This window comes from Podarcis filfolensis (genome assembly GCF_964270895.1).
Source record: "Podarcis filfolensis genome assembly, chromosome: 9".
Taxonomy (NCBI): Eukaryota; Metazoa; Chordata; class Lepidosauria; order Squamata; family Lacertidae; genus Podarcis; species Podarcis filfolensis.
Window position 1 is genome coordinate 41,276,251 of NC_139610.1, and position 21,306 is coordinate 41,297,556.

The 21,306-nt window shown below is 42.6% G+C and overlaps 1 protein-coding gene across 2 annotated transcripts in view; it reads right to left on the reverse strand.

The window, feature by feature from the left end:
• Positions 1 to 4,625: 4,625 nt before the first annotated feature.
• The window catches only part of SMAD1 (SMAD family member 1), a 37,137-nt gene continuing 20,456 nt past the window's right edge, over positions 4,626 to 21,306 (reverse strand). The window contains exons 3-7 of one of the 2 annotated variants that reach the window (XM_083631254.1): positions 16,359 to 16,613; positions 13,666 to 13,782; positions 9,785 to 10,006; positions 7,531 to 7,787; positions 4,626 to 5,856 (exon numbers count right to left, since the gene is read on the reverse strand). In XM_083631254.1, coding sequence (XP_083487380.1) covers positions 5,713 to 5,856; positions 7,531 to 7,787; positions 9,785 to 10,006; positions 13,666 to 13,782; positions 16,359 to 16,613 — 995 coding nt within the window. In that variant the 3' untranslated portion in view covers positions 4,626 to 5,712. Of the gene's footprint in view, positions 5,857 to 6,946; positions 7,077 to 7,305; positions 7,788 to 9,784; positions 10,007 to 13,665; positions 13,783 to 16,358; positions 16,614 to 21,306 lie in introns of those variants that run through there. The other variant, XR_014552163.1, reaches the window with a different exon arrangement.

Sequence of the window (21,306 nt, forward strand, 5' to 3'; positions counted from 1 at the left end):
CCCGTAACTGGTTGTGCTCTTTTATCTCTGGTCGGGGACAGAGGGTGGCACTAGGGAGGGAAATGTCGTCGCCCCACTCCTTGGTGTGTGGAGTGCTGCAGGGCGCAATTCTCTCCCCGATGCTTTTTAACATTTTTATGCGCCCCCTTGTCCAGATTATCCGGAGCTTTGGGCTGGGCTGTCACCAATATGCTGATGACACTCAGCTCTATCTGCTGATGGATGGCCACACCGACTCGGCCCCGAACACACTGACCAGATGCTTGGAAGCTGTGGCTGGATGGTTTCGTGGGAGCCGATTGAAACTAAATCCTTCGAAGACAGAGGTCCTATGGCTAGGTCGGGATGGCATGGGGATGAGGGACCAACTCCCTTCTCTTGCGGGGGCCCAATTAGTGCCATTGCCTTCCGTTAAGAGTTTGGGTGTAATCCTTGACGCCTCCCTTTCCATGGAGGCGCAAGTTACAGCAACAGCCAACGCGACATTTTTCCACCTTCACTGCATCAAGCAGTTGGTCCCTTACCTTTCCCGCCCCGACCTGGCCACAGTGATCCATGCAACGGTCATCTCCAGGCTTGACTAGTGTAATTCGCTCTACGCGGGGCTGCCCTTGAAGCTGTCCCAGAAACTCCAGCGGGTACAGAATGCTGCAGGGGTCTCTGCCATGGGAGCATATTCACCCAGTGCTTCTCAAGCTGCACTGGCTCCCGGTGGAGTACAGGGTCAGATTTAAGGTGCTGCTTTTGACCTTTAAAGTCCTTCACGGCCTAGGACCCTCGTACCTACGGGACCGCCTCTCCTGGTATGCCCCACGGAGAGCCTCAAGGTCCATAAATAACAACACCCTTGTGGTCCCAGGCCCTAAGGAAGTTAGATTGGCTTCAACCAGAGCCAGGGCCTTTTCAACTCTGGCTCCGGCCTGGTGGAACGCTCTGCCTCATGAGACCAGGGCCCTGCAGGATCTGATTTCTTTCCGCAGGGCCTGTAAGACAGAGTTGTTCCGCCTGGCCTTTGGCTTGGAGCCAATTTGATTCCCTCCCTCCCTCCCTCTCTTTCTTTTTTCTTTTCCTTCTCCTCCTGCGATGAGGCTACATTTTAATATTTTAATGTTCCATTATTTTAATGTTGTTTTTTATTTTTGTTTTTAAGTTGTAATCATTCATCTTGTTTTTATTATTGCTTGTAAGCCGCTCTGAGCCCGGCCTTGGCTGGGGAGGGCGGGGTATAAATAAAAAATTATTATTATTATTATATAAGAAAATAGAGAGAGCTCTGCTGGATCAGAATAAGGGTCTGTGTGTCTACTTGAGGGGTGGGCAACCTGCAGTCTTTTACAGCTCCTTTAAATCTTATATTAATCACATTGGCATCCTCTTCAGGTTACATGTCACTTTCCTAATCATTAGTATTCATTTTCTTTCAGGTTCTATTGTGGTTTTAAATGAACTCCAGGCATCCTAAAGATATTTTAATTTACTTCCTTTTAACTGATCCCCTAATCTTTCCAAGGAGTGGGGGAGAGCAACAGGAAGGGTGATGAGAGCAAGGAAAATGAGCAACAGGCTTCACTTGCCTTGCCCTCTCCTTCTAAGCAGTAATGGGCCTAGAGGGAGAGGGCAACTGGCAGTGGGGACAGGGGCAAGGAAGCAGGTCCCTAGAAGGAACACACTGTGGGCATCATGCATGAGACCCCCCCACAAAACCTGGAGCCAGCACTGGCTGTGTCAACCAGCATATTTAGAAAAACAGTGCATTGGCCAACTGATCGCCATTGTCACACACATACACGCTTCCCTGATTTTCACTGCACTAGCCATGGACTGGCTAGGGACAGGGAGAGGTGATCAAAGTACTGAGAAGTATGAAGGAGGCAGTTTGCTGCTGCTCCACCTCATTCTAAATCTCATCAAACTGTTTGGGGTTGTGGTTAGTCTCCAGACAGATCACTTTGAGGCTAACCACAGCTCTAAACAGATCAGTGTTTGGCCAATACTTTACAGCCCAGTCCTATGCAGCCTAATTACTTAGAAGTAAGTTGCCCTGAATTCACAGGGGCTCAACTCTCCACTAAGAGTACACAGCCTATACTTATATAACATCACTTGCCTGTCCTATATGATGTTATATTCAATGTAGTTTTTCGTTAGAAGTTATCCTTTTTCGTATCGCATGAGGGTGGTATAGTAACTACCCATCCATTTTAAAGCCATAGGATAATACAAATCCAACAAACCAAATTGACTCAGGCACCCATACATAGTTCTAGCTGCCCAATTCTATGCATTCAGAAGTAAGTTTTGTTTAGGATTATTCTCAGATAGGCAGCAATCTTATACACACTCAAGTCTTACTGAACTCAGTGAGCTCTATAGTTAACATGCATGGGATTGGGCTGCAGATACAGAATCACACACACCAGGTCAGGCCGTTGGGCTACCTAGCTCAGAATTGTCAAGCTTGACTGGCTCTGGATGATTGGGTTTTAGATGCAGACATTTCCAGCCCTGCCTGGAGATGCTGGGGAATCGACGTGGTGTGAATTCATAGGGATTCCTATGTCCATTTTATTTTTGAGCTCTTTTAAGGCTTTGCATGTGTTACAGCTGCCAGATTTCAGGAGAATCCTGAAGTACGCTATATTCACAACTGTAGGCCCCAGTCTCTACACTTCAAATGTAAAAGATTAACTTTCCAAAAAAACAAGAAGCTTGGTTTGCAGCCATCTTCTTTTCCAGATGCTGTCAGAATGGTGTTTGCATTCTCTGTCTGTACCAGCAGGGAGTCAACAATTTTTGAGACATGTTCTTGTCAACTGGTGGGTTTCACTTAGTGACACTAGGCCACTAAACATGGCACACTTCAAATTCATGTGCATGTCTGAAACACTTCCACTCTTGCTTCTTTTGCTGAGCCTCTATTAAGCAGAATTGGAGAAGTGCCTGCATAGCATACATCTTATTAGCACATGCTGTCCTAAGTTGTCAATGATATAAAAACTTCCTGAGCCAAGGAGACACCCTTTAATAGGAGTTACATACCAAGCAGTCTTGGGAGGAGCAGGCACATTGCTATGTGCAGTGTGGATCCCAGCCAAATTAGCTTTAAATTAATTTAAAAACACATCGGAGCTATTTATATTTGTCTTCTGGCTAGTGAGCAGAAAGATTTTATTTTCAACCAAAGAAGACTTGCAATTACTATTATTTAAAGCTAAAGGGTAAACTGAGATTTTAAGTGTTTTAAAAACCAAGCCAAATTGCTTTGCAGACTGCACGTTCCAGTAAGTGTGGGAAACCTCATCTTATGACTCATGTATACTGAAGTGAAATGCAGTGTGACACTTTAACAAGTAATTATATTTGTGATAAGAGTGCTTTCTCTGAAGGCTGTCCTGAAGAGGGCAGATAACTGATCATGTTCAAAAAGTGTGATTAGTTACCATACAGCATAAATTCAATACTTACCAGTATCTTTATTATTTGTTCCAGAGAAGTTAAAAGAAACTACAGCCTTTACCGCCAATAATACATATTCAGCTGTATATGGTTAAAAAGCTATCACCCTTTTAAAACCACATTCAGGTTCACTTACTTTGATGCAGTTCAAATTCTGTAGCAGCTGACAAACTGAGCTGTTGAGTTGCTGCTCTTGATCCTGAAATATCCTATTTCAGCTTGTCAGCACAAAGCAGAAATGCCTGTTTATTTGATTAAAAATAATCTATTCACAATGTTAACTTGTTTTTTTTCTGCTCTCACTGTGGGTTGTGTAACACTCATACTGTCAGATATGAAAAACAGTTCTTAAATTCTAGTTCATGTCTTCCTCCAATTTGGCAATTTCTCAGGTGCCGTTTTGGCCATTTTACCTACATCAAATAACAACATCCCAGAAATTCTCATCAAAGGAGAGATTGCTTCCCGTCATCTTCTTAGACTGCAGGTTCTAATGACTCACATTGGACAATGGACCTTCCCATATGCATTGATGAGGTAGTTGCTCGATGAAAACAACAATGTGGTGAGCAGTGATGGTAAACAAAGAGGCAACAGGGACTAGCAGTTTATTATGTACTTTTTGGAGCTATTTCCGCTCTTCCAATGAACCTGATGGCTGATGGTGCTATTAGGCCAATTTGAGTTAAGGATGATTCTTCTATCCTTAAGAAACTAATCATGTGAAGATGGATATTGTGTGCACTTCCCTTCATTATTAGCAGGCACTCATCTTGCTGCTAGGTATATTTCTTCTTTTTAAAGCAGTGAGCATAAAACCATGGTACATCCCTCACACCAAGACCGCTAAGCTTGTGTTTTTCAAGCAGCTAAAAGGAAGGCAAACACATGCAATGTGGTAAAATAAGGTAGTTAAAAGCACCAGCAAAGTTTTAAAGAATTTTACCAATAAATTTGGCAATAAGGTTAGACAATGAAGCTACCTTTCTTTAAAGAAGGCATAAAAGGGAGCTTTAGGTATTGCTTGTGCTTCCATGCTGACAGCTTGCATATCAGTTCCATTGCATATCTCCTTTTCCAAGAAACTGTTCTCAGCAACTGATATTCATTTATATCACAGCTACTTCATGTTTTGTAGTTTGATAAGGGGAAAAATGCACAAGAGTGTGTTTTAATCAAAGTAAGCAATACGTTTATTTGAACTTCAGTAGAGATGAACCACTAAGTTTTGGAATAAAAAAATACTGGAAAAGTACTACAGCTTGAATGAATATAAAAACATTAGCAGAAAGAAAACAATTTAAATGGTAAAAAATTAACCTTTAAGTCTGAGACACTTGAATAGGTTGTTTAAGTCCTCCCAACATGTGCTAACATCTGCTAAGTTGGCAAAACACAAACCTCTTACAAAACGAAAACAGCTACTTCTGTTATGTGAACTGCATAAAACTGTCCAATCTTAAAAAAGGCTGTATAGTTTGTCTTGAAATATACAGACCTTGCAGTACATGACAAAAGCATTTATTGACCCAGCCTTGCTCCATGAAGCTGTGCTTGGGCAGAAATATATCAGTTAGTAAGATGAAGCCTCTATAAAAATGAAATGCACACAGCAAGACTTGGACTTATTTAACAAGCTATGTTTACAGTATAATTCTACCTGTCCATGTCAGCTTCCCTTCCCACCCGCCTCCCGCAACTATATTTCTTTAGGCTAGTCCATCTCTAACTTCCAGATACACTGTACATACATTTAGCAAAGAGCATACCTAAAAATTCTTGCAGCGGTATGGTCAGTACACAGTTTCAGAAGATTACACAGAAGCCTTAATTTTTCTGAGGATAGCAACTATTACCAAGAACCATTAGCTTTCGAATATTGTGAGAAGCTTGTTAAAAAAGGAGAGTAGCCTTCTTCTTTTTTGGTACTCGTCCCAGAACGCAAAACACAATGGAAATTCAGCACAAGGGGATCTTAGTGTTCTAGATAAGATTGCTTGAGAACAGCGTCCCGATTACGTGGACTTGGGTCATCCCTAGCTATTACACGCTGCCCTGTATAAAGATTACTACTATGTAAACTAAAAAGTCTTTGATACCAACAACTTAGTAGCGGCTTTTCCTGATCTAACAGTTGGTCACAGAGGTCAAGTATAATAAAGGCTGCTGCCAGTTTTGTACATGTGTCTGACTCATACATCCTTCAAGTACATGCAAGGCTCAATAGTTTCTTAAGTGTAGCTGCTCCGAATCCTTTTAAGACACAGAAGAGATTGGGTTATGAGGAGAGCCCATCTGCGTAAGAACTTTATCCAGCCACTGAAGGGGACCATGTAAGTGAATCTCAATCCAGCACGGTGTGCTTGTGACATCTTGCCGATGATACTCTGCTCCCCAGCCCTAGAAACACAGAGTGAATGTTACAACAATTCTTGCTACAGATTTAATTGCATTCTGAGAATCCAAAGACAGTAACATGGCGTCATATTGAGTAAAGGAGACATTATTTTTATTTTTTGCATTAAAGGAGCGCAACCATTTTCTGATCTCTGAATTTTAATCTGTAGTAGATTTAAAACCTTGCCAGATGGGCCCGATTGAAAGCCCTGAAGACATGAATCTTCCAAGTAAGTGATCACGCTCAATGGGGTGGGGCAGCTTGTGCTGTAATGTCTTCTGCTTTCAAGGGAAAACACCTGTTGATGTTTAGTCAGGCAGTGCTGCTCTCAATTCTTTGTACTATTTCCCCCCCCCCCATATTTACAGCCATCTATTTTGTATCCATTGTCTGTGCACCTTATCTCTAGAAATTCAGAGATTATTTTCTTTTGGATGGATGTTAAGGTACCACTGAACAAGTCAGCCAAACACAACATTTCTCTATTTCTCAATGGCTGCACCCAGATTATAGAACTCTCTGCACAGGGAGCACCTACCAAGCTTCTTACTGGCCTTCCACTCAATAGGAAAGACGTTTCTGAGAGGCATTAGACCCATTGGGGTGATTTCTCTCCTGTCACAAGGTATAGTTTTATTGCTTTATTACTATTATTATTGGGGAGTTTTTAGTGGAAGACATTTACTGCTGAACATGATTTTTTGTGAAAAGAAATTGGATATAAATTTCTTACATTTTTTTAATAAGAATGTACCGTATTTTTCGCCCTATAGGACGCACTTTTTCCCCTCCAAAAATGAAGGGGAAATGTGTGTGCGTCCTATGGGGCGAATGCAGGCTTTTGGAGAGCTGCCTGTATCCTGAAGCCTGGGGCGCGCTGAGCTCCACGCGCCCCGGGCTTCGGGCAGATATCCGCAAGCCTGGGGAGACCGGCGCGACTTCCCGCCGGGCTCCCTAGGCTTGCGGATAGCAGCCTGTTCTGGGGCCTGGGGGGGAAATATTTTTTTTTTCTTTATTTCCCCCCCCCCAAAAAACCTAGGTGCACCCTATGGGCCGGTGCGCCCTATGGGGCGAAAAATACGGTATGTTTCTAGTGCTGCCACTGATTCTGGAGCTAGAGCTACACTTCACAAAATCCAGGTTAATATATTTCAGTTTTAAGTTTGATTAACATGAAAGACACAGTGCAATTTTAAAAAATAAGTATTTCTTAGTTTCAGTTCTAGAGTACAGTGGTACCTCGGGTTAAGAACTTAATTCGTTCTGGAGGTCCGTTCTTAACTTGAAACTGTTCTTAACCTGAAGCACCACATTAACTAATGGGGCCTCCCGCTGCTGCCGTGCCGCTGGAGCACAATTTCTGTTCTCATCCTGAAGCAAAGTTCTTAACCTGAGGTACTATTTCTGGGTTAGCGGAGTCTGTAACCTGAAGCGTATGTAACCCGAGGTACCACTGTACTTTTTTGGAGGATTTGTTGAGCAGGCTCAGCAGCAGCCCCCAAAAGATTTAAGTTTTGGGCAGCATTTGCATGCACATGCCTTCGTCTGTCTAGGTTGTTATTATAGCAAGAGTTGTATTGATGTGAGGTCTAAAATTTAATAGTATCAACTCAAGTTAATTCTTTTCCCCAGGCCAAGGCCTCGCGAAGGCACACTCACCCCAAAGCCTTGCTTACCTTTACAAAGCTCATGCGGATAGTGCACATCTTGGTGAGTTCGTACACAGTTTCAAAGCCATGGTTCACCGACTGAGCCAGAAGTTGAGCAAACTCTTGGTTGTTGAAAATTTTCAAACTGCAGCCACTTGGAATTTTGCAGACTGTAGTTGGGTGGAAGCCATGATGGTAGTTGCAATTTCGACTTTGCACAAATATACTACTGTCACTAAGGCACTCTGCATAGACTTCACCACCAACATAATACAGGTGAACTCCTATAAGAGAGACATGATTCTGTTAGTTTTATTCTGAAGTCAAAGCACTTCAGACTGCTGCAGGTATTCAAAGCAGCAATTGATGGATATGAGTATTTTCTGGTCTTTTGTCCAAATGAGGATCACACCCCCCCCCCAGTGATGCATGAATTTTACATACTTGGCCCAACCGCATAACTGCAGTTGTCCAAATTTATTATTTGCATGCTGTATAGGCAACATTTTTTGGACATCTGCTTTTCTGGACAACTGCATATATCCTTAGATTTGAAGGATTTTTCTAGTTAAAAACTAGGGGATGCAAGTGAATTTGTGTCTAATGAAACCAATGGGATAGAACGACATCTGCCCAACTCTCATTAGCCAAGTACTTCTTCATTTTATCTGAGTTTTAGCTTCTGTTTAGATTGGGGTTTACTGTAGTTTTAGCAGATCTTCTTAAATATGCATATTTCTTTGCAAAATAAAAATGGTAATCTAGTAGTGTGCGTGTGATAATTTTCAATAGCAAAATTTAAGACTAAGACATTTTACTGAACCCTTTAGTAAAAGGAAATAGGAGTTCCTATGTGCTGCATAGCTATAGGTCCCAAGCACTAATACTGATTCAACTAGAGAAATTAGACATACTCTTCCTTATTGGTGGCTACCTGCCATCTAGAGTTCTTTGACTCAAAGTGAAATTTAGAGGCTACAGCTATTTTCTCAAATTGGGCCACAAGTGCGGCATAATGATCAGAATGTCAGACTAGTACTGGGGATATCTACTACAGGGTTCAACGGCCCCCTCAAACACTGAAGCTCAACTGGGTTAATACTGTCTCTCAGCCTAACTTATTTTACAGATTATTGACAGGATAAATAAGATGCCATGTATATCACCTTGAACTTCTTGGAGGAAGGGGAAGATATAAATGTAATTAAATAATTTGTCCATAACTAGATCCCTAGTAAGGAATGGGGCTGTTACGGGCAAAAAAGATTAAAACCCTGCTGCTATTCAAACTTTTAAAAGTCCTTCAGTGCACCACCAAAAGGCATGTTATGAATAGTTTTAAAGGCACCAGTAGTGGATAGCCCCCAACTGTGTCTTACACATGCTTGGAAGAGAAAGCCATCTTTTATATAGCCAAAATACCAGTCATACCCTGGGGGGGGGAAGTATCCCTTGTTCATATCTGGCTTTGTAAAACCAAGTCATATTCCAGCAAAACCAAGTAGGGAATTATTAATACAAATAATTGACTAAACTATTTTTATTCCAAGACAATTTAAAGTATAGAAGCTATAGTCTTCACTCAAGACCATCTCTCTCTCTTTTTTTTTTGTTAAGAGAGAGAGAGAGAGACAAAAAGCAAATGCTTCCAGAAAGACAAATTATACAGAAAACCAGAACATTACTAAATTACTTCAGTTCTTAAAATAAAGGAGACAGCACATAGGGTTTTTTTAATATAGTTTTATATTATGGGTTAAAACAGGTGGCATATACTGTAATACAAACACTTCTATAAAAGATAAAGATAAATTTTAAGTGATCCCTCTTTTTCTCCTATGGATCTCAGTACTATTTTACCTTGGAAACAATTTCAGATTCTGAACTGGGAAAGCAAGAGATGTCAACTTCTCTGCCCTTTGCAAAAAAGCCCCACTATTTTGCAAGCTATGTAAATACTCCTGTAGCTGCATCAGGGAGCCCAATAGTGATTTTAACCCCTATATAAGAACCTTGTGTAGTAATAGATCCACCAGCTTAATTGCAGCTCAAGAGGTTTATGTTCCAACAAAACAATTTGGGAGAAAACTGTCTAGTTGGAAGTCGGATCGTGCACAACCCTGTTTCTATGTGTTGTCAAAATTTCCTTCTTTGCAAGGAGATTACATTGTGTAACGCTGAATATGTTGCTTCTCAATGAAGCCTTGAGGCAAACAAATGTTGCTTGCATCCCAGCTCCTCTCTCTTTCCACTTTCAAATATGAACAAAACCCCACAGTACCTTTGCCAATATGCCGCCTGGTGTTCTCAATGGTGGAATTCCGGTTAACATTGGAGAGCAGCCCTAGGCAAAACCTGTTCTTGTTGTTTGAAGGATCAGTGAAGCCATCGACCAACACACTTGTTGAAGAGGCATGAAATGCCTCTCCAACACGATTGTTAAGCTCATAGTAGACAATAGAGCACCAGTGTTTTGGCTCTTCATAAGCAACTGCCTGAACATCTGGAAAGGAGGAAAATCAGAAATCAGTGACACTAGAATTAATGAGTTCCTGAGCTTTAAAGTTTTATTTATTTTCAGTGTGTAGGTTTTGGCTTAAGATCACTGAAGAACCAAAAGGGGGAAAAAAATAATCTGGCTACACAGCTGCTAATTAGAAGTCATTCTCCCACAATGCCCTATTATGCAATACATATGAGCCACACTAGCAATTCAATCAAAGCCTCCACATAGCAAAAAGAGAAGGAGCTCTAACTGGTACTTTAATAAGCAGTGAGCAGATTCTTTTTACCACCCTGCTTTACAAGTAGACTCACAAAAACTGGGGCTGCAGTACTGATAATCTACTAATTGGTTAGGCTGAGAGTCCCTGCAGTAGAATGATTAGACTGGCTTCCCCCCAAAATTATTGTAACCAGTAAGCTTTACTTATCTCTATGTTTGGGCAGGTGTGCTGTGTTTGTGTGGCAAATGAGCTAGAAAGAAAACTACCAGGTCTCACTCAATTTACCAAACGATGTTGACTGGTCACCTAGTGGCAATCCTTTTCATCACAGCCCGCTTCAACGCTTTAGAAAACCCAGATGTGCTACCGTAAACCATGCCTATTTACAATGAAGTCATTGGACAGTATGCAATTCAAAATGTATGCTTTGCACCAGGAACTATTGCTCAAAAGACTTTGCCACCTTGAGCAAATGTCCATATCATGGTGGAGTTGCACTTCCAAGTAAGGGTCTCACCCACCCTTTAGGGTCCATTCTGTCTCCTATGGTAACTCAACTGCCATGTTAAACCACTGGTTGCTGGGGATTTGGAGCATGGTCTTGCAAGTACTTAGCACTTATCTGTCCATGTCAACTGGATCAGAAGCTGAGAAAATGCTGTTGGCCCTGAAGCAGTGATGGGCTTGTTGGAAACCAACCAACTGAGAGTGAATCCTTCTAACACAGAGGTGTTGTGGGTAGGTGGTTCCTGTGTTCAGGAATCAGGTGGATGACCCGATCCAGAATGGGTTGCACTGTCCCTGAAGGAAGAAGTTCCTAGTACTCCAGGATTTCAGCCAGCCACAGAAGTCCCAATTGCCTTCTACAGCTAGGAGTGTTTGCTGGGCTGGCATACCCTGGCCTCAGTTGTCCATCATAATGACCTCCTGGGGCACTCTATGACCATCTCAGCTGTGACTCCTGGAAGATCTGCTCCCTGCCTTGCAGGGCTTTTTCCACCTGGCCCAAAGTGGGCTTCAAGGCCAGATTGGGATCTGAATTTGAGAACTCTCAGCCTTCATCTGACACAAACCACTACACCACAGTGACTTGTGGTAGCTAAGAAGGGAGAGTCAACCAATGACAGTCACAAATGTAGTTTTGGCTGTAGGAAACCAATTTTATGAAACTGAAGATGGCAGACTATATTCCCCGAGTTGGGCCTCATATGACAACAATGAGAATTTGAGCCTTTAGTGCCACTGGCCAGTCCTGCGGAGCACCTTGCCAACAGAGATTCAGTGGCCACCTTCTGTGCCAACTTTGAAACACCTGCTGAAAACTTTTCTATTCCATCAGGCTTATGCAGGCAATTAAGAGTACATCCCTCATCATGGTCTATTGTTGTTTGTTTTTTTCATTTCTTTTTGCTTTTAACTAGTTTTTAGACGTATAATATATCGTATCCTACCACAATATAAACTGTTTTTCTTTTGTTGTAAACTGCTGGTATATTTTTATGATACAGTGGTATATACTTTTTTGTAAATAAGGCTTTTCTCCATCCTGTTCACTGATTACCAAAGCTATGCAAAGAAGTGCTGATTCAAACAAGCCATGATATTTTTAATCCTTTCAAGTCATTGTACGGCAGCCTTTAATTATTAGTAAGTAGGTGCACTCTTCACAGTAAGATGCCAGCAACCATTAAGGCTGCACACAGCTTTGCCCTAGTTCTCAAACTCGGGAAGAAATCCTGCCAGCTGGCCATTCCTGCAGAATGAAATCATATCTCTCTCACACAGATTTCATACTAACTTCCTCACATTTGCCTTAAGTCATGCAGAGCAGGTGTGCTTTGTCTCTCCATTCCCAGCATGAGCCAACAATAGGAGTTACCCAACTTCATTGACAGGATGCAGCTTGTTAAGTCAAATCTCTTAAGACTAACAAATCTTCACAAAGAACAGGCCTCTCTAAATGTCTGCAGCGAGAGTGCTTGAGCCTACGTTTTACTGCCGGTGCCCTTCCTATATGCGAACTTCAGCAGACCTTTTCTGAAGGGCTATAAAACAAAGGATGTGACCGTACGTACCAGGTAGAGGTACAGGAGTAGAGAAATGAGCTCACAGAATTAAGGGAAACAGGTGTGCGTAAACAATGTAAGTGTAAAGGAAATAAGCAAGTGTAGTTTCACCCTCTAAAAAGAAAAAAGAAAAACGGGAAGGGGGGGATATTAAGATCAGGGGAGGAAAAAGTTACCAGATTTAGAGGGAGCATCTGCCACTAGTTGCTACTAGTCGTTGGGCCTGCAGCATTACTACTTCTGTGCTTGTGATTGCAACATCCTTCAGCTGTCCAGTACATACTGTTCCCTGCCTCCTGCTAAAATATCTGGCCCCAAAGCCACAGTGGGAAGGGCGTGCAGGAAACTGCCATTGTGAACACAGAAGTGGGTAACGCTGCAAGTGCTGTGATTTCTGGTAACAACACAGCTTGTAAAAATAATCTGGTTCCAGATCCAGCCATCTTGACAGTGCTCTTGGATGAAACTGCTATGGTCATGGTCTAGCCAACACACAACACTACATGTGGCAGTGCCGGTGGCAGAAATTTTATGATCCTGCCACATGAACTGGAGCCAACCTAATGAGAAGCACACTATTTATATGCATCTCTTACGACCCAACACACAGCAGTTTGCTGTGACCAGAATATCCAAACAAACCCTTAAAGATTGGTTAGAGACGTAGCCCTCTGCTTACTGGGGCTATTCCTAAGGAATGCAAGAATGACAGGACAAAGATACAGGACAATCGGAAAACTAATGTGTGCAGAAGGTCTACAGAGTCAGGCATAAACAATGATAAATTTGCTTCTTGCTTTTGTCAGCAACAAGGTCTACGTGAAATGAACAGATCAGCAAAACTACCCAAAGATTTGCTTTATCGGTTGAAAGCCAGCTTTAAAACAAAATGTTAAATAACCAAGAGGTTGTCTACTCTTATTTTTCCAAGATGGCTCCAAAACTGCTGGCACAGAATGCACTTTGGTTATCTGAGCATCTTGTCTGCAGCTATGAGGAGGAAGAAGCAGTGCATGATTTGGTGCAAGTTTGGCTGAAACACCATTTTTCATACCTTGTTACTTGGGGAGAAGACATCCACTGACATTTACTTGCTATTATGCCAGACTCTTAGTCCAGAGCATGAGTGCAGCATTATAAATCATAAGAACCTAAGGCCACCTCTGTTGGATCAGGCAATCTAGTCCTGCACCCTGTTCTCACAGCGGCCAACCAGCAACCTATTGGAAGTCCATAATTCAGATATGATCATTCACAGCTTCCTATTCATAAAATGTATGCTACAACCATGTTTATACTCCACATGCCACATATATATGTTAGACCACATTTCTTATTAAAAGGGGGAGAAAAAAACCTAAAATTTTCACCTCCTCTACTTATTTCTGGAGGAATTGAAGGTGCCATCATATTGGTGTCCATTGGCTGTGAACCATCCTGTGTCATCTGATCTTCTGGAGGCAGATAAGCAGGAGGGGGAGTATCAGCTAAATGGGAAAAATACAGGACAGATAATTTAATTTCTCTTTGTACATTAGTAGAAAGCGCTAAGACAGGTCAAGCAACAATTTCCTCCTATTCATGATAACCCAATAAAACTCTTCATTCCTGTGTCTCAAGTGAGACTTGCTAGACAAAACTAAACTCTTATAAACAAGGCTAACAACGGAAGCTATTATTTTCTGATCAAGGAATAATAGTTTAGAGTATATTTTTTAGGGAACTAGGCTTTGAAGCAGAAAAAGGTAAATTTATTCTACATGAGATAAGCGATCTTGAGGAGGTTTGTTTTTTTAATGTATGTTTATCATAGCTAGTGGTTTTAGGTGCTTAATAAAGATCAGTCCTGCTGGAAAAGATTTCGGCCAACACTATTGTACTTCTGTTTTTCCTACCTTCCCAGTTCCAACAGCAATAATTCCCTATTATTGTACTGCAACAGAACTAACAGCAGCTAAAGCAGCCTTACAAAGAAGCCAGTTAAAGTTGCCAACCTACTAAGAGGAACCCATATTCTCATGCTGGAAGGGAAGCCCCCCTCTTTTAAAGATGTGCAGAAATGCAGGCTAGTTTTTTAAAAAAAATGCATTTGATCAAGTTGAATGACAGAGGAGGGACAGAACTGAGGATCAGGCTTTCCTTCCTACCCATCTAGCACAGAAACCAAATGGCAGAGGAGAATGGAGTGATCTGTCCTTCCTCCACCAGCCCACTCAACTGCATGGAATTACTGGTGGCCTGTGGCTTTCAAGTGAGCTGTTAATGCATGACCACTTATCAAAATAAAGCATTTCAATTAGGAGATGAACCAAGTAACATTTAAGTTTACTAGCAAACAGGGGCTGCAATCCAGTACACAGCAAGATTTACACTCATGTGCTGTTGACATCAGTGCTGCTAAGACCAGTTTATTGCCGGGTAGCCAGCCAGAATCCTTAGGTTTAAGCTGTCACCAGCTATACAGTTGTTGATTGCTACACCAGGAATAGTTTGAATACTTCTTCTCTTCATCCATGTTTGTGTGTTCCTACATTGGTTTAATTTTTTAGAAGCTTAAACACAACTGAGGAATTCTTTAGTATCTTTTTACAACCCAAAACACACAGGAGAGATTTGGAAGAACTAACGAACAGTGAGAAAAGGCTATTTCTCTGCAACATTTAAAAGAGCAAACTTCATGCTACTCTTTGTCTACTTGCCCTTTTGAGACACTGCAAACTCATGTCATAAGATACTTCTACTAACAAAGTTAGTTCTTGAACCAATGTGAAGTGTGGGTTTTGTTTTATTTTTAATGGACAATTGCCTTCCCCTGGTCATTTGGATTTGATCTTCTAGCACCAATCTGGAATCCTAGTTGAACAAAGCACCTCACTGCTTTGACTTCTAACCTAGAGGGCAAGTGCAGCTCCCCTCATTTTTTTACCAGATTTGTAACTAACTTCAAGGTTATGCTACATCATGTTCTACAAATGAAGTTCTAGCTAGTGAAGAACTCTATGGGTCCAATTTCCAGTGACCAATTCTCTAGCAGCGCATAATGCTCTCACGATCAGCTAAGATAAATCTTTTAATGCTATCTTTATGTGGTAATTCATTAAAATCCTTGGGTGCTCCATAGTTTCAAAAACTTTTCTTTGCAGACTAGGTAAAGCCAGAGAGACATTACGCAACACCTATTCACAGTTTCCAAGAGTTGACAGGTGAAAGTTTAACACATCCAAAGGTTCAGTGGGCAAAATTTGCAGCTATTGTCCCAATTGCAGTGATCATAAAATTATGGTTTTTGACAAAAAGTATGTATAGTCATAACTCGGTTCTCGAACGGCTTAGTTGTCAAACAAATCGGCTCCCGACCAGGCAAACCCGGAAGTTAAGTGTTCCAGTTTTTGAACGTTTTTTGAAAGCCAAACATCCACTGCGGCTTCCACTTGAGTGCAGGAAGCTCCTGCAGCCAATCAGAAGCTGCGTCTTGGTTTTCCAATGCTTTCAGGAGTCAAATGGACTTCCGGAACAGATTAAGTTAAAGAACCAAGGTTTCACTGTAGTTTTAATTGCCATAAAGAAACCTTTAAAGGTAAAGGGACCCCTGACCATTAGGTCCAGTCGTGACCGACTCTGGGGTTGCGGTGCTCATCTCGCTTTACTGGCTGAGGGAGCCGGCGTACAGCTTCTGGGTCATGTGGCCAGCATGACTAAGCCGCTTCTGGCGAACCAGAGCAGCGCACGGAAATGCCGTTTACCTTCCCGCCAGAGCGGTACCTACTTATCTACTTGCACTTGGACGTGCTTTCGAACTGCTAGGTTGGCAGGAGCAGGGACTGAGCAACAGGAGCTCACCCTGTTGCGGGAATTCGAACCGCCGACCTTCTGATCAGCAAGTCCTAGGCTCTGTGGTTTAATCCACAGCGCCACCCGTGTCCCTGTAAATAAACCTTTAAAAACATGCAAATGTTTGCATTTTCATTGGTTGCCATGAGATACTAACCCAAGCAGAACAAGTGTCCCAACCATGCCCTTAACACTGAGAACTTACAACCAAGGCCTCTTGGAGCAAGCTTACCTGGCATCTGGAAAGGACTTCCTGGGTCCGAGCTGGCAGGTGAGTGAGGATAGGTGCCACTGCTGCTTCCCGGGGAGTTTGGGTAGCTGCTGTTGGGCGAGTGAGGAAACGGATGGCTATTGGGTTGTTGGAAAGAGTCTGGGAAAGTAGCATTGTGTGGCATGTGTGGCTCGTTTTGTGGCACGCGGAATTGAGCCAGGAGACTGTGCTGTGGGTTGTATTCACTGTGTCTCGGAACAAGCACTGGAGGAAGAACTGGAAAGTTGGAGGGGAGAGAAAGACCGAAAACTTAGTTCAAGACCACACTTACAGAACAAAGGCAAACTCTTCCATGGATGCAACCGTTGCATGTGGGGTATTCACATTCTAGGAACAAACAGGTCTCAGCAAAGACACTTCATTGGATCCTGTCATTACATAACTTAAATTCATACAGTGTCACAGTGACTGCCAGGGTCCCAGAGTCGTAAACTCGGTTTTCACAGTAGCTAGTAACAAGATAATCAAAGGAATTTGCTGCGTTTTTATTTACAAAACACGGAGCAGTGTTTTGTATATTTAATGCCAACGTTTGAAACTTTTAGTGCATTTTGCTGGCTTGCTAACCACTTAATGGTTTGTAAGCCAAAACCTTGTTAACTAGGAAATTCTTCTGAAGACAATGATAGCACTACATAGGCTATGGACAGAGAACTTAAAGAGACAACAGCTGAAAGTTTATTTTTAGTATAAGCAATGTGCTAAAAGGTTAATACTGAAATGCTACGGTTTTCAACAGTTGCCAACTAGATATCTATGGGAAACTCACGGGCAGAACATGATGATAAAAAACCCTCTCTCATTGTTGCTCCCTAGCAACTAGTATTAAGAAGCAAGCTCCCAAGGATCCTGAAAGTCATGCTATACAGTGGTACCTTGGGTTAAGAACTTAATTCGTTCTGGAGATCTGTTCTTAACCTGAAACTGTTCTTAGCCTGAGGTTCCACTTCAGCTAATGGGGCCTCCCGCTGCCGCCATGCGATTTCTGTTCTCATCCTGAAGCAAAGTTCTTAACCCGAGGTACTATTTATGGGTTAGCGGAGTCTGTAACCTGAAGCATCTGTAACCTGAGGTACTACTGTATATAGTAGGAGTATGCATCTGCTTCAGAGAGAATCCAAATCCAGAACCAAATAGGCAACTTTGGAAGGATTTGGGCCTTGTCTGATACAAAATGGGCCTTCTCCAAAGTAGTCTGAATTGGGCTGCTCCCAAAGCTTTAGACCCAATTTAGGAAGAAGTCAGACACCAGACAGTTGAACATGGACTGTACACAGTATACTAAGCATGGTCACACTAAAAATGGTACTGGAAGAATTGGTTTTTGTTTTTGTTTTTTTCTAATGATCGTGATGTAATTCACCCTTGTCATGTCTGCCGCAAACTGAGTCAGTATTTTCAGTGAGCTATCCACCATGACCCTAAGATCCCTTTTCTGGTCAAACTCCATGAGCTCAGATGCCCTCAGTATATACACAAAGTTAGGATTCTCCCAGCACCCGCACCATATGACTATATTTACATTAAGCTGCCTTTTCTCTTTTATTTGTTAAACTTTTACCCAGTCTGTCCAGTGCATTTGCATTAAACAGACTCTTCCAATGCATTTGTACTTGGCATTTTACAACTATTAAAAAAAGTAAAAGCACATTCCCATAAAAGAAAACAGCACAAAACTCAGAAACGGGCTGGGAGAGTCAGAACATTCTCAAATGAGGCTTCAGCATATGAAATTCACCTGCCCAGCTAGATATACAGTTGCCAGAACAGGGAAGTTTTAACACGTGAGCAATTAAATGTGTAAGAGGGGGTAAAATAGATCTTGCTGGGTGAGGTATTCCACAATCTGGATGCAGCCACTGAGAAGGCTCTCTATACACCTTCCTCAACTATGAATGGGACTCAGATGGGTCTCTCTAATCCATCTTAGGTATAGATCCAGGTATCATGGCACAAAGCCATTTATTGTTTTAACTGTCATCACCGGCACTTAAAATTATGTGAAGGAAATAATTTTGCAACAAACGCAGGCATTACAGAATCTGTGTGGTATGGTATCTTTGGTGACATCCTTGCAATTAGATTCTGGACCAGCTGAAAGTTTCTGAAGTCTCAAGGCAATTTCATGCAGAGGACATTACAGTAATCCAACCTGGATGCAACCAAGGCATGCGTTACTGTGGCTGGGTCCGATCTTTTCTGGAACAGATGCAGATAGTGCACCAACCTAAGCTGGGCAAAGGCATCCTTGCCCAAGGTCACTACCCCCATGAGACACAATTTCTAGACAAACAACCTGCCTTCTCTGAATCTTCTGTCACCTGGCTTCCTGTGAACTCCCAGCATCTTCAGTAACAGCACTATTTGGACATCTAGATGCAGAGCCTGATGCAGGAGTGCCCCCAAATGACGAAGCCCATTTTTCAAATCTTGTCCAGAACAAGCCAAATCAATATTCCAAGAGTCCATCTCTCTAACCGCGATCACCTCTGTCTTTTCTGAATTTTGCTTCAAGTTATTTCCCTTCATTCAGCCCATTACTGCCTATGGGCACCAGGTCAGGACATTAACAGTTCCCCTGGTATCTGTTGAAAATGTTGCATCTTCTCCTGGGTTCCTGTAAGGAGACTGAGCCTAGAATAACTCATGCCTTGATTACCACAACAAGCCACATCTTTCCTCTCCTCTCTCACACATTTAAACAAAGGCATATGAAACACTAAGTTTTTTGGGGGGCGGGGGGGCTTGTTTTGCATTTCGAGAATAGCTGGAAAGAGAATCTTCAAAGTGCTTTTAGCAATCTAAAAGTGGATACACTAGTCATTTTCTCCAAGGTTCCAGAGACACTGGATTTTCCATGCAAACGACAGACAAAGGGCAGAGGGGAAAAGAAAGTGTCACTTTTGGTACGGCGTTTCCTTAACAGCTCATGGAAACCATGTCGCTAATTTAAGACTCTCCCACATTGTGAAAGTATGTGAACGCTGCCTATTGTGAGATTTCCCTTAATAAAAACACAGTTTGCAAAACACAAGCACCGTGATGTGTGCTCTCAGAAGCAGAGATGTGGGACCGAGCACTAATTTAGCTCCCAGAAATGGCAAGAGGCTTCAGTCTGAACCTGCTCCAACAGAAGACAAACATGCATACTTCAACCTATGCACATCACTTTTAGGGCAGCTTGTAGCGAGTCAGTGAGACCCCCTGGTGGGATACAAATGCTAGCTATTGGGTTGGGAAGAGTTGCCTGTCCCAGACTCTGAGAAGGATTCTATACCTTTTCAGACACCTTTAAAAAAGCAGCAGGTCGACTTGAGTGTGGCTTCTCCCATTTCTGCGCTAGGAAATCTTCCCACCAGTGCCATCAGTAAAAGCACAGGAGCTTCCCAGTGACCCGGGTCCCCCAAATTAACATCCTTGAGCAAGAGGGCAAAACCCCAAGAGGGTCAGATGAAAAACCTGCCTGTAGTTGGATTGGGATAAGCACGCTTAGCTTGATCAAGTTGGACACCTCCACTGTACAAAATAAATTGCTAAAATTCGACACAGCAGGAAAGGAAGCTGATCTCAGAAGTAGCTGCCAGCCCAGAGGAAGAGGCATAATCGAAGAGACAGCTTGAGACTTTGGCTATGTTGAGCCAAGCACACCTGTTGCTGCAAAGTAACCAAGAGGCACTGATCTGTTATTTGGAGAGGTTGCAAGATACTGGAGGATACAGCTGTAGAGCGTTATCACTTTCCTTTCTTGAAATGAAAAAGGAACTGATTTACAAGGAGAGCAGTTGCGTTCTGGTACTCTAGAGCAACTCTGTCGTCAGGAATGTCTGCTTTGTTCACCTAGTGATGCTTACTAACTAAAAGTTTGTGTTGCTGCACAGCAGTGTTGCCAAGCACAATAGATGTAGCCCACCTTGTCCCTACTCTCTTTCCCTCTTCTGCACTTCTGAAAGGCCTTATTGCAAGGTGAATGTCATAGTACAGGTGATAACCACAACGTGCATCCAATCACATTAGGCCATGGGTCAGCAAACCAAGGTCCGCGGGCCGAATCTAGATCCAGCCCGCAGACAGTCCAGGAATTGCGTGTGGATCACCAGTGCATGTGTTCTTTACCTCTCCCTCACATGGCGGCAGCGCCTCCTCCCTCCCTCCTCCTGGCTTCTCCCCGCCCTGCCTAGAGGAGGAAGGGGGCTGGGCTTTGTTGGTGCCAGCAGCAGCAGCACTCGAGCGGCCGCCATTTTAAGCAGCCTCTCTCCAGAGCCTTTTCGCGCGCCGCTCATCATCCTGCCGCCGCCAACCCCTGCCGCTTGCAAGACACAGGCAAGCAGCCACCGGGGCTCATGGTGCTCTTGCATCATTAATTTTTTTCAAAATATAGTCGGGCCCCCCACAAGATCTGAGGGACAGTGGACCGGCCCCTTGCTGAAAAAAATTGCTGACCCCTGCATTAGGCCACAACTGTTCACATCTACACTAAAAGCATGGATTATTATGTCTGCATGTTACGTAGCAGGCAAAGGAGACAAGCCTACCAATGAGAAACTAGCCTGAGATCAAATTTGTTGCAGCCTATATTACAGTTTCAAGATAACACTATACAGTATTAAGATTAGGTCTTCCAAAACTATATAGCTTGGAGTAGTTGTAGTTCAGGATGCTATCTGCAACAATAAGAATGAATTTCAGAAACCAAAATGCTTTTTCTGTGCAGCCTGAGCAGGAGCAGTGAACAACGTTATAAGTTAATGGTTGTAGTTTGTCTTCACTTACCCCACCCTGCTGCCCTGCTCACAGCTGTGAAGAATACTCTTACGTTATGAATGGTCAGTGTAACCATTAAGAGAAAGAGGTAGGAATAGGCCAATATATATGTGGACTGTCCCTGGATAAAGTGACTTTTCTTCATTAA